Below are 14,252 nucleotides of genomic sequence, written 5' to 3'. Positions count from 1 at the left end.
ACTTTTGATGCAGATAGTCATTGCTCCCAAATAAATTCATAACTTACATTTCCCAAATGTCTGCTTTATGTTGGCATGGGTTTTTAAGATTCCACATATTTTACTAGAATGTTATGAGGCTCAGAATTTAGGTATCATTTTTCACATTTTTTGTAAAATCACCAAAACCCGTATTTAGATGGACCTGCTCAACTTCTAATTGACACTGAGAGGCCTAATTAATAGTGAGACTCGTATTGTGGAAACTACACACCTCAACGTATGAAAAACCACTTTTAAGAAGTTTGTTAACGCTTTACTTGTTTTATAGGGGTTAAAACAAAATGGAGGTGGAGTCTGCAAATTGTAATATTTTTTCACAATACACCCATTTTGGGTGGAAAATTAAACATTTACAATGGATTAAATTAATAAAGGCTCCACAAAGTTTGTTACCCAATCTCTCCCGAGTACACGGATACTCTATATGTGGTGGTAACCTGCTGTATGGGCGCACGGCCGGGCATCGAAGGGAAGGAGGCGCAATCCAGATCAGATTTGCTATGTCACATTGTACAGGCTATAATTTTTTTCTTTTTTTTAATGTGGACCTATAGGGGCTTATTTCTTTTGCCACATGAGATGCACTTTTCTGGTACGTAATTTGGGGGAATCTATAGGCTAATTGGTGAGATTTTATTAACTCTTTGTTGGTGGAGGAAATGAAAATCATCACTTTTCAGGAAGATTTTTATGGGTTTTTTTTGGCTGTTTACCATACCATAAAAATAGTATATTATTTTTATTCTATGGGTCACCACGATTACAAAAAGACCTCATTTATATAGATTTTTTATTTTTTCCCTTTTTTACTGAATAAAAAGTAATTTGGCAAAAATGTTGTTAATTTTAGCATCCCCGTCTTTCATATGCATAACTTTTTTTATTTTTCGCCTCACAAATCTGTTTAAGGGCTTATTTTTTGCGAGAAGGATTGTTATTTTTAGTGGTCTTATTTTAGATTGCATAACATTTTTTAAATCCCTTTTTAGAGCATTTTTTATAGGGTATTAATTGAAAATGATCTTTTTTCTGGAGCTTTTTTTTGTTTTTTTTTTTACGGGGTTTACTTTGCGGATCTAATAGCGATTCTGTTTTATTATGCAGATTGTTACGGACGCAGGGATACCAAATATGTGGGGGGTTTGTGTATTTTATTCAATTGTACTGAATAGAAACCAATTTGGAGAAAATCTTGTTCATTTTAGCATCACCATCTTTTCATATGCATAACTTTTTTTATTTTTCGGCTGACAAATCTGGTTAGGGGCTTATTTTTTGCGAAAAGAGTTGTTCTTTTTAGTGGGCTTATTTTGGAGTGCATAACATTTTTTAAATTACTTTTTAGAGCATTTTTTTTATAGGGTATTAATTAAAAATGATTTTTTTCGGAACGTTTTTGCGTTTTTTTTTCTACGGCGTGTACCGTGCGGGTCCAGTAACGATTCTGTTTTATTATACAGATTGTTACGGACGCGGCAATACCAAATATGCGGGGGGGGTTTTGTGTTTTTTATACTTTATTAAGTGTTCTTATAGGAAAGTGACATTTTAGGGGCTTATATTTTAATGCATTTATTTTTTATTTATTCTAATGTGTTAACTTTTAGTGTTTTTGACTTTTTTTTAATTATACATACTTGAACTTGAACCAGTGATGCTCTGATAACTGGTTTAAGTTCAATACACTGCTCTACAATACTATTTTATTGTAGAGCAGTGTAAACTGTCTGAGCAAGCTTGCGCATGCTCAGACAGTTTACAGTCAGACCCGGAAGGGGTCTGACTGCCATGGAGACCGGGCAGCTCCGGGGCACATGCCAGTCCTCGGAGCTGCCCAGAAGTGGATCGGATCCCCCGGTAAGCGGCACGGGGGATCCGATCCACAGCGCAAACACCCTTACACGCCACGGTCATGTTTGACCGCGGCGTGTAAGGGGTTAACACCCGCGATCGGAGCCGGCTCCGATCGCGGGTGTTAGCGCAGGCTGTCAGCTGTACTAGACAGCTGACAACCGCTGCTTCTGGTACCGGCTCCGTTCGTGAGCCAGTGCCAGAAGCAGGACGTTATAGAACGTCCCCGTGCGCTAAGCATCTAGCCCCGGGGACGTACTATAACGTCCTGGTGCGCCTAGGGGTTAAAAGGAGCAGCTAAGGTCGTTTCAGTGATTGCTCCATTAACACAGGTGTGGGTGTTGATGAGGACAGGGCTGGAGATCAATCTGTCATGATTAACCCCTACGGGACTCGGCCTATTTTGGCCTTTAGGATGCGGCCTCATTTTTCATATCTGCCCTGTGTCACTATAAGTGGTTATAGCTTTGGAACGCTATGAGATTGTTTTCTCATGACACATTGTACTTCAAATTAGTTTAAAAATTTGGATTATATCTTTTGTTTAGTTATGAAAAAAAAAAAATTTGGCAAAAATTTTGAAAAATTCTTTATTTTCAAAGTTCTAAATTCTCTACTTTTGATGCAGATAGTCAAAGCACCCAAATAAATTCATAACTTACATTTCCCAAATGTCTGCTTTATGTTGCCATGGTTTTTTAAGATTCCATATTTTTTACTAGAATGTTATAAGGCTCAGAATTTCTGTACCATTTTTCGCATTTTTTGGAAAATCCCCAAACCCTGTATTTAGATGGACCTGCTCAACTTCTAATTGACTGTGAAAGGCCTAATAATAGCTAGACTCATAAATTACCCCATTATGGGAACTACACCCCTCAACGTATGAAAAAGCACTTTTAAGAAGTTTGTTAACCCGTTAGGTGTCTTATAGGGGTTAAAAAAAATGGAGGTGCAGGCTACAAATTGTAATATTTTTTTCACAATACACTCATTTTGGGTGGAAAATTAAACATTTGCAATGGATTAAATGAAAAAGGCTCCACAAAGTTTCTCCCGTGGACACCGATGCCCCATATGTGGTGGTATCCTGCTGTATCAGTGCACGGCTTGGTATAGAATGAAAGGCGCCATCCAGAGCAGATTTGCATTGTCAAATTGTACAGGCTATAATTTTTTTTCTTTTTTTTTTTAATGTGGACCTATAGGGGCTTATTTCTTTTGCCTCTTGAGATGCACTTTTCTAGTATGTAATTTTGGGGCACCTATAGCTAATTGGTGAGATTTTATTAAATCTTTGGTGGAGGAAATGAAAATCATCAATTTTTAATTTTTTTTTTGTCTTTTCATAAACACATTAGGTATCGCCGCATCCAAAAATGCCAGATCTATCAAAATATGATACCGTTTTTTCACTGTGTTTAATCCCATGATGGATAATCGCGCCCAAAGTCGAAAATGGCACTTTTTTGTCATTTAAACAAAAAAAAAAAAAATTCTATAAAAAGTGATCACAAGGTCGAAGAATCCTAACATTAACATTGTAAACGTCATCAAAATCCGCAAAAAACGACACCCCCTACAGCTCCGTACACCAAAGAATAAAAAAGTTATTAGCGCCAGAAGATGGCAAAATCCCCCCAAAAAAATTTTGTACAGGAGGTTTTAATTTTTTTAAATATATGAAAACATTATAAAACCTATATAAATTTGGTATCCCCGTAATCGCACTGACCCAAAGAATAAAGTAGACATGTCATTTGGGACGCACAGTGAAATCCGTAAGATCCAAGCCCACAAGAAAATGGCACAAATGCGTTTTTTTTTCCAATTTCACTGCATTTGGAATTTTTTTTCCCCCCTTCCCAGTACACGGCATGGAATATTCAATACCATCTCTATGAAGTGTAATTTGTTACGCAGAAAACAAGTTGTCACACAGCTCTGGACATGGGAAAATAAAAAAGTTAAGGATTTTTGATCATGGGGAGTGAAAAATGAAAAAACAAGGGCAAGGTCCTGAAAGGGTTAATGGCAGCTAATTTTAGTTCATAAGGGGAAAATGTGTAACCCTTTATCAGCAGGCATTGTTAGTCAAGGTGGTAAAATTTTTGTGACAGGTCTTCTTTAAACACTCTCCAAACATTCTGACTGAGCAAAAGCTTTTTTTCTAAAGATAAATTTGCGACAGTCCCACCCTTTTGATGCGTATGGCTAGTAGAGACATACCCCAAACCACTTGCAACCGTCATGATCTTGCTTGCAGATTTCACTTCATTTTCCGTGTGTTAGGGTCGCTTTTAATGGTGATATGTCTTGCCTTTTCAAGAAAAATATAGCAGACTTTGCTGTGCCAGTTTAATAGTTACTGGGTTATAGAGTGTAGCTTGCCTTGACATTACTGGAACAGAGCTTGCAGCCCTTTTAGCATTTAAATGACTGTTAATTTATTCATAATTAATTTTATAATGTGCAGTGTCTACTTGCTCAAATTATATTGTATCATCCTTTTTTGCAGGAAGAAAATGACGGCACTTATGCTTTGTGCTTGTGAAGGCCACACCCAAGTTGTTACACTATTGGTTGCCCATGGTGCTGATATAAATGCACAGGATGAAAAGGGTTTTACAGTAAGATGTACTTAACATATCTAATTTGTATATTACAAGGTAAGGTTATGCCAGTGATGAGTGCGTAACTATAGGAGGTGCAGGAGGGTATTTGCAATTGGTTAGTACTTTGCACTTGAAATCAGAACACAGAAGATGTACAGCTGTTTTCATGATACTTTTTCTCAGTTGGAGGCACTCCTGGTTTTGTCTTTCAAATAATGATTGTAAATACTGACCAAAATCATAGCATATGCTACGCTGATTTTAACTGGTTCGCGACCGCCCGCCGTGTATTCACGGATGTGGTTGGGGCCCGCTGCATGGAGAGGGCTCACGGGCTGAGCCCTCCTCATAGCCGGTAAGTCTTTGCTGCATATTGCGGGTGTTATCACAGCGATGACTGCCGGCAAAGCTGCCGGCAGCCTCAAAAAGATAGCAGCGCATGGATCGTCGCTCCCCGTGACGTCATCGGCGAGCGACGATCCGCCTCCATGGAAGCCTCGGGTCTAAAAATTCAAATCAGCCCCCCTTTCCCTAGAACTGACATAAATATAAATAAACAGTAAAAATCATAAACACATTAGGTATCGACGTGTCCGAAAATGGCCGATCTTTCAAAATATATTAACTTTTTTTGCCATTTTGAAAAATATAAAAAAAAAATCTATAAAAAGTGATCAAAAGGTCGTACAGACCTAAAAATAATATCATTGAAAATATTATCAAATGTCGCAAAAAATGACACCACTCATAGCTCCGTACACCAAAGTATAAAAAAGTTATTAGCGCAAGAAGATGGCAAAATCAAAAGAAGAATTTTTGTACAGGAGGTTTTAATTTTTGTAAATATATGAAAACATTATAAAACCTATACAAATTTGGTATGTCTTTAATCGTACTAACCCAAAGAATAAAGTAGACATGTCATTTGGGGTGCTCAGTGAAAGACGTTATATCCAAGCCCACAAGAAAATGGCGCAAATGCGTTTTTTCACCATTTTCACTGCATTTGGAATTTTTTTCCTGCTTCCGAGTACATGGCATGGAATATTTATTACCACCACTATACAGTACAATTTGTTACACAGAAAACAAGCCATCACACAGCTCTTTACGTGTAAAAATAAAAAAGTTATAGATTTTTGAAGGTGGGGAGTGAAAAATGGACATGAAATAACAGGAAAGGGTCCGGTCCTGTCAGCATTCTGAATATTGCCATTACTTTTATAAAACATTATAAAACATTTCTGCCAGGTCATGTGAAAACAGCCTTTTTTTTTCTATGGAGAGAGGAGGGGTCCCCTCCTCTCCAGCTCACAGCGGTATGCCCGCCTTATACTACCCAAATCTTACCATTACGGGTAGCATACGGCTCCATGCATGTCAATGAGCAATACTTCTATCCATATTGATGGAAGTATTGCCTACCACGCCTTATCGGGAACAAAGATATAGCGTGCTGCACTTCTCCCTATGGGGAACGGTGTGAGCAACTTCTCTCCAGAGAGCAGCTCTAGGCAGCCATGGACTTGCTTTTCTAAGTTCATGTGAAAGCAGCCTTAATTGGTTATGTAATTGTTGATCCAAGGAGTTATTCTGATTGCCATAATAAGGGTTGGACAGAAATGTTTCCCTGCTTTGCATTGCATTTTTTAAAGTTTTTATTTTTCAGGGGGAAGCAGTAGAATCAGTTTAAATACATTTTGATGTTTTTAAACATATATAATTTTGCTTGTCACATAACTATTTTCATGACTTGAACTCCCATAGACTTATGGTAATTTCTGCAGACTTTGAAGATCAAAAATATCCCTTTATTATATCTTATTGAACTAGTGTTATATTATGTTCTATTCTTCTTATTCGTTCAATGAATTAAAGGGCGTTTCAGGATTTTTCTATGTGATCACCTATCTTTTAGATGAGCAATTAAAGGGAACCTGTCACCAGGAGACCCTTTTTTAGCACTCCCCCAGTCCGCACAGAGCATACTACATACACTGCCATAGTGTTTTTGTATTAAAAATTTGGTTTTACATAAATGTTAGGCTACATTCACACGACCGTATGATTTCTCCAGTCCTGTATTTACGGGCCGTATGACCCCGTATATACGTGACGTTTTTCATACGTATGCAGCATGTATTTAACCCGTATTTTATACGTGTCAATAGACTTCTAGGGCATACAGAACTGAAATACGGGAGAAAATAGGACATGCTCTATATTTTTATACGGCCAGTATACGGTACGGTACACTCCAGTGTCAAAAACGGCAATATAAATGGTTGGACGTATTGTCCATTGAAATGAATGTGGCTGTATGTAACCCGTAAAAAAACTGTACGTATACGGCCGTTTTCATACGTCTATGTGAATGTAGCCTATTATATTGTATCTTTTATTAGCATCTGCTGTGTGACTAGGCACTCGTCCACTGGGAGTGGCTGGAAAGGAGCAGTTTCCCCCCTTCCTTTTCAAATATATGAAAACACCCATCACTTGGTTTATAAACTCCCCCTGCTCCTCTACAGCCAATCCCAGTGGACGAGTGCCTAGTAACACAGCAGATGATAATGAAAGGTACAACATAACATATCTTTTTTTCTGTAAAACCTATTTTTTATACAAAAACACTTTGGCAGTGTATGTACTATGCTCTGGGGGAACTGGGGGAGTGCTAAAAATGGGTCTCCTGGTGACAGGTTCCCTTGTAATATTGGATGGATAGTGGTTTAAACTGCTGATCAGTGGTAGAGGTGTGTTGGACCCTCCAAAATTAATTACCTATCCTATGGAAAAAGTGATTAAAAAATGTTGTGAAATATCCCTCTTAAGATGCTACTCTGTTTAAATTACATGTTATGTCATTGGTTACGTCATTGCAGTGAGTTTTTAAAGCTTATGTTTACTTTATGTTGCTAACCTATGTGTCATAAATCTGGTTAAATGCTTTCTCCTGCGCATGGTGCCAGAAGTTGACACTGTTTTAAGATGAATGTCGCACATTAATATTGAGCTCTTATCAGACGTGACATGTGGTATGGCGTATCAGTAAAATGTGGAAGTTTGTTTAATGTCTGTTTATGGGCTTGCATATGCTATAATATGTCACAGGATAATAGCCCTGCCTTTCCATTCAAAATACTGTTGCTCAAGGCTGTGCAACCTTTTTGGCCTGTTCATACTGTTAAGCCTTTAGGGGCCACACTTGTAACCACCCGTTCCAAAGCAGTATTTATCGCAGTAAAGCACAAAATATCTCCTGCCCCCAGTAATTATATGTAACAGTGGTGAGTATACCCACAAAAATAATTTGTTGTGTGCCCTTGAACATCAATTACAGTTTTGACTGTGATGTCTCATGCTTCTCACAAGTTGACGGAATGTCTTCTCAGGAATAGCATTCCACGCTTTATGAAGAGTGGCCCTCAGATTAGATTTAGGACAATGGTGAAGTGCCACCCTGATACCCAAATTGGAGGGCGCTTTTCTGTCCCACAAGCCTACAAAGCAAATGGCATATGTATTTTTTTATACTTTTTTTTTTTTTTTTCTTCCAATTTACAATAACAATACGAGAATAAAACCTGCATATTAAACAGCAGAATTCAGTACATTATTCATGACAGTCGAGCAATAGGGGATACAAGCGCATACAGTAGCGAGCAGCATAATAGACCCACAGTAGGAGTAATGGTAACATGTTAAGTTCAATAACAAGCTTTATTGAAACAAGTGTTAACATCGAGTACAACACACATTAAGATACATACATTGATTGAATGGATATTGTATAAAGAAGCAACAGCAAACCAAATTACACATTACTCTGGTACAAATGAAGTGTATGAGGGGAATATCATGGGGTAGTACCCACCATATGTAGCAAGATATAAGTGTTTATCCCACACTCCACCGATGTGTGTTCAAACCCATAAAGGAAGCTAACACGAACAAACTAATTGAAAACCCATATATACACATCATACAACCAACAAACATCCATACCGACTCACAAGACAACGTACACAAACTAGGGGTGACAGAAGGGAGGGGAGGGAGGGGAAAGCATCTTGTCACATAACAGATTACAAACCACTTATCCAAAGAGCAAACACTGAGGAGTCCCTGAATGAGACCCATGGTAGCCATCGGAAATGGAATTTGTACCCGGCATCAGGCCAATAATCATCCAACACCACAATCGTCTCCATCCTCAAGATATATGCCATTTCCGACCACCACTTTGCCCTAGAAGGGGGTGTAGTCGACTTTCACAATCTGGGAATTACATGCCTAATTAGCATAACAAAATGCCTCAGAAGCCCCAATTTGATTATCTTATTTGAACCAGAGTACATGGAGAGAAGAGCTACAGCTGGATTACAGGGGGTGGAGGAAGATGTGAGTTTATCATGGAGTAAAAAAAAACGCCTTCCACAAATTCTTAACTCCAGGGCATGGCCACCAAATATGGAGCATCGTCCCCTACTCCACCCCATATCTCCAGTACCCATCAGACACTGAGGGGTAAAACTTATAACTTGTCTCCTGTTACAGACAAAAAATATCAAAGCCTTGTGAGTAAACACCATAGATCGAGAACACTCCATCTCCAAGAATATTTAAATTTAATGCATGCAGACCTGAGACGCCTGACCTGACACCCCACTCTTCAAAGGTAGTGAAGTCCCTAGGAAGGTCCCCTCTAGGTGCCAGGGACTTGCAAAAAATATTGATTTGATGCAGACATAGCCTTCTGCGGTCCTTGGGCATGTTTTGCGACAATATGTCACCCAAGTGGACCAGGACGAGAAGTAGCCAACCCCCTATGGATCACCCATACTTGTAAAACGACATTAAATAGGGGATACAGACGCAGTCACCCTGAATGTGGTCCAGGAGGAAACCACAGAGATGCTAGAATTGGGGAATAATTGCTAGCCATCTCAATTTGCACCCACAGCCTATGCCGGTCCCCATGTGGGAGGTTAAGAATGCAAGAAAGCACAGTGGCAGAATGGTACAGGACAAAACCGGAAGACCCACACCCCCTTCAGATTTAGGCCTAGAAAGGGTAGAGAATGCCTTCCCCCCCCCCCCCCCCCTCCCTCAAACACCAGACTACCAATTCTTTTAGTATCGCCAGGAGGCTAGTTTCAGGGTCCCTGTAATTTCGCTGTTAGCTCTAATGGCATTGGCCAGCAATTCCATGACCAAAAAATACAACCGTGGAGACGGGGCAGCCCTGCTGAGTTCCATTCCAAACAGAGAAGAATTCCGAGAAGATACCATTAACCCTGATCTTGGCCCTAGAATAACCGGGGTCTAACCCCATACTACGCAACGTGGTTTCCAAAAAGTCCCATTCCACCCCATCAAAAGCCTTCTCAGCGTCCACCCCCAGAAGGCACATAGGAATCTGTTTGGACCTGGCTCTATGCATCAAAGAGAAAGTCTTGATGGTGTTGTGCTTGGCCTCTTGTCCCAGGACAAAACCAACTTTGATCACATTTGGGATAAAGGGTTTCAGACGCAGAGCCAGCATTTTTGAGTAGATTTTGATGTGGGAGATGGACCTAAATTTGGCACAACCCGGCTTGGGAAGAACAACTATATGGGCCAGCAAAGACTGAGGGTTGAACTTATCGCCCTTAGAGATTGCATTGAACAGGGCAGACAGGGGACCCTTCAACTCCTTCCCAAACATCTTATAAAACCTACCCTTGAAGCCATCTGGTTCAGGACTCCTGGCTATCTTTTACCCTTTGACCACCTGGTGGGTTTCATGTTCTGAGAACTACCCCTCCAGTTCCGCCGCCTCATCCTTTGGAATACATGGAGGGGCATATTCCCGCATTTAAGCCTGTGCGGCCAGATCTTCACAGTTCCCGTTCACCCCCTGATTGTAAAGAGAGGAATTCAGTGGCAATCTCAGTTGGAGAGTTGAAGACTCCCCATGAAGGAGAATTTGGAGAGAGAACAGGTGTTGCGGGTAATTTAGGGTGTAGAGCTCTCGCTAGCAAGCTGCCACACTTATTACTGTACTCAAAATAGTGTTTCTGTAGGCGATCCCTTATCGTGGCCAACTCGGCATGCAGAGAATCAGTTTAAAAGCTGAGGAAAGAAAAGCCCTTAAACAACTAAGCTGCAACAATGACATAGTGATCTGCAGACTGAGGTGGGATAGTAACCCTAAACAAATCGGATTACATTGCAGAATCATTACGATTTCTATCTGACACCTCCTCTTAGTCTAAACTAGATAAACATACCCCCCCCCGGTTCAAATTAAAACTCTATACACTTCTGGATGAAGCCCATAGATTAGGGCAGTGGTGGCGAACATATGGCATGGGTGCCAGAGGTGGCACTCTGAGCCCTTTCTGTGGGCACCCAGGCCTTCACCCCACAGAGTTTGCCAGCTAGGACTCAAGGCTTTCTTCTGTGATCCAATACAGCCCAGGACGTGCCATGCTCAGCACTATTTTAAAGAAACATCCTTGACTGCCAGGACTACAGGAGGAGCAGGAAGGGTTGGATAGAGATGGAGTGTCATTTGAGCTCCTGCTCTGGGTCCCCTGATTCTTCCTCTTCAGGGGACCCTGGAGGGAAGCTAAAATCCAAATTTTATCCATTTTTCTATTGTATTGGTGAACTCAGGACACCAATATGAGTAAAATCTGTGATACAGCAGGAATCAGGAAGTTACTGTCATGTTGGCACTTTGCAACATACAAGTAGATTTTGGCTGTAGCTTGGGCACTCTGTCTCTAAAAGGTTCGCCATCACTGGATTAGTGGTACTTTCCAAAAACGAATTACACTACCTCAAAATAGAGGAACCGGCCACTGCAATCTTTTTTATTATTTGACAAAAATGCATAAAAACATCAACAACCCACCTGGACATTCTATTATTTCTGGTATTAACTCTCTAACTGCTAATCTATCTCACTACAGGGATCTCTTCTTACAAAAATATGTAAAAGAACTCTCATCTTTAACTCTAGATACTTTGGACTTGATCAAACATATCTTGCAACTCCCATGGGATGATTCCTATTTTTTTTTGACTATGGACATCTTTTCACTTTACACTGTGATACCTCATGATCTTGGCATTCACGCGACAGCACAATTTTTGATATAACTATATACCATTCCAATGATAAAATTCTCACCAAAACCTATTTCAAATCAGTAGACAGCAATAGCTACCTTGATTTTAGTAGTAGCCATTACAAAAGGTGGGAAACTAATATTCCTTGTGGCCTATTTAAAAGGATTAGACCGAACTGCACTACCAATGAAGATTATACTGTACAAAGTAAAGTCCTGAGCGAAAGATTTCTAGCTAAAGGATATCCACCTCCTCAGCATGCGCCAGAGCAGGGGACACTAGCCAAGCCGACTGCCTAAAACCAAAAACGGAACAAAGCACAATTCTCAAAAATGATTTTAGTATTAATTTCATTACAACATACTCCAATGATGGGAGCCGGATCAGAAATATTCTTAAAAAGCATTGGAACCTCCTCCTGCATGACCCCCATATTAAGAATACCGTCCCATGTGCCCCCTGGTCACTTTTAAGAGGTCCCGTACCCTGAAGAATTTGCTAGCCCCAAGTCTGTTACGGACTCCCAAACCCAACATACCAACTATATCATTTTTTTTCCAAAAATCCTTTGTGGACACAATCGGTGCAAATGTTCTGAATCGATCACTCACAGGAAATCCAACTTCAAATGTAATATTACTGGAGAGATCTTTGAAATAAAAAGTTTTCTGAATTGCAGTTCCAGCTACGTTGTCTATGTAATCGAATGTATCTGTAATTTGCAATATGTTGGGAGCACAATACAATACGTCAGGGAACTTATGAATAAACACAGAAGTAACATTACGAATGTTTTTTTTTTTTTTTTTTAACACAGCGTATCAAGACACGCAGCATTACACCATAAACGAAATTCTAAAGAATTTAATATTACGCCTGTCGAACATATCCCCCGTCTACTCCCCAACGTTTCGGTTTCCTAAAATAAACGCGAGATGTACTGGATTTACAAATTGCACTGTTTGATGCCAGCTGGTCTTAATGCATCTTTAGAGAATATCTTCTAACCTAGATAATATCTTCTAATCAAGTATTAAAAGGGTATTCCGGGAATATGAACGTCTGACACAAAAACCCATAATGCTATAAATAAATGAATGTAACAAAACTCAATGTTATTGGTCACAAAATGGAGCTTAAATAGGTTGATTTTATGATTTACAAAATTTATGACCTCTCTAAAGTAGGTGAAGTTATCACTAAGATGGCCGCCACTACAACTTCCATGATCCTTTAGTTCTCAGTAACTCCTCTTCCCTCTTGTAATCTGCTCCCAGTGATGATGTAACAGGTTTTCTTGCTCTGTTACCATAGTAATGATGTGTAACTGCTATCACCAAAACACCGGCCATACTGGATGCACTTGCAATCAACTGACTACAGCCAAACGTAGTGGTGATCACATGACCTGCCCAGGCAGGTACAGGACATGTGATGTGGACATGTAACCAGCGGCCATCTTCTGTCCTGTGGCTGCTCTGCAACGGACCACGCGGAGAAAATTAAAGGGCCAGTAGAATTTTAATTCTCCATTACAGTCTGTCACCAGCATTTTTCTGCTAAGGGGAGCAAAATTTTAAATAAATAATTACATATTAGCTTATATTTTAATGACCCATTTCTATATGAATTATGCTTATTCCTGGAATACCCCTTTAACTAGTATGTTCCATTGGCATATTTATTTAATATTTATTATCCTCTATTATTTATATTTCATTTGTTATTTCTCCCCATGCCTAACTTCATATTTACATATTTGCAATCATTTAATTGGTATTCTATTGAACCTAGCATCCTCTTGGTGCTCACTAATTCATTTATCTAATTATCTACCAGGCATATTTATTTATCTACTTTTTTAAAATTATTTATTATTACTCATATTTATGTAATTTCTCCTCATGCCAAAGTCCATATTTGCATATTTACGTTATTTTAATTATTTAATTGGTATGCTATTCTCTGTGCACCCACTAATTAATTTTATTTAATTATCAACTAGCTATAACTTTACTATCCTCTTACGTGCTATAGCGTCATCCCCCCATGCTGAGTTCCTGAAACTGCCGTTCTGCTATACACGGCACTCTCGGCGTATCTTTCCTGGGATCCTTGAATCTTATTTCTATATATTTGCAAAACAATATTTATTTTATAACTTATCTATTTATATATAACACCATTAGATGGCACACAAGCAATGAATGTATTTATTTATCAATTAATTTAATCTGTCATTTCAAATTTTCCCTGCTATATATGTAGGGAAAATTTATCTATTTATGGGTGGATCCATTGTATTACATGCTATTTTTCTCTGTTGACCAAATTTATTCTGACTGTATTATTATGTCTAACTATATATACTACCAACCAGAGGTCGCGATAACGCCTCTACACGTGTCATAGACACGTTTAGAGGCTGATTTACTCCCCCAAAAAATCACCAAGCGTATTAATACTGTGGGGTGCCGCTTCCAAGCGGTGATGGCTGCGATCCTATAAGATATTCTCTGCAGGATCGCAGCGCTGAGTGGCTGGAGGCAGGACAGGGAGGGACTTCCTGCTTACCGTCTGAGTCTCTCCCGCGGAGCGCCGAGAGATAGGTGAGAGATGGAG

General features: G+C 39.5%; 1 protein-coding gene across 1 annotated transcript in view; it reads left to right on the top strand.

The window, feature by feature from the left end:
- ASZ1 (ankyrin repeat, SAM and basic leucine zipper domain containing 1) overlaps positions 1 to 14,252 on the top strand; it is a 107,290-nt gene that overhangs the window by 33,090 nt on the left and 59,948 nt on the right. Inside the window, exon 5 of the mRNA XM_072146960.1 lies at positions 4,412 to 4,523. Coding sequence (XP_072003061.1) covers positions 4,412 to 4,523 — 112 coding nt within the window. The remainder of the gene's footprint in view (positions 1 to 4,411; positions 4,524 to 14,252) is intronic.

This window comes from Engystomops pustulosus, chromosome 4 (genome assembly GCF_040894005.1).
Source record: "Engystomops pustulosus chromosome 4, aEngPut4.maternal, whole genome shotgun sequence".
In the NCBI taxonomy this organism is placed as follows: Eukaryota; Metazoa; Chordata; class Amphibia; order Anura; family Leptodactylidae; genus Engystomops; species Engystomops pustulosus.
This window is presented reverse-complemented; position numbering and strand designations above follow the sequence as displayed.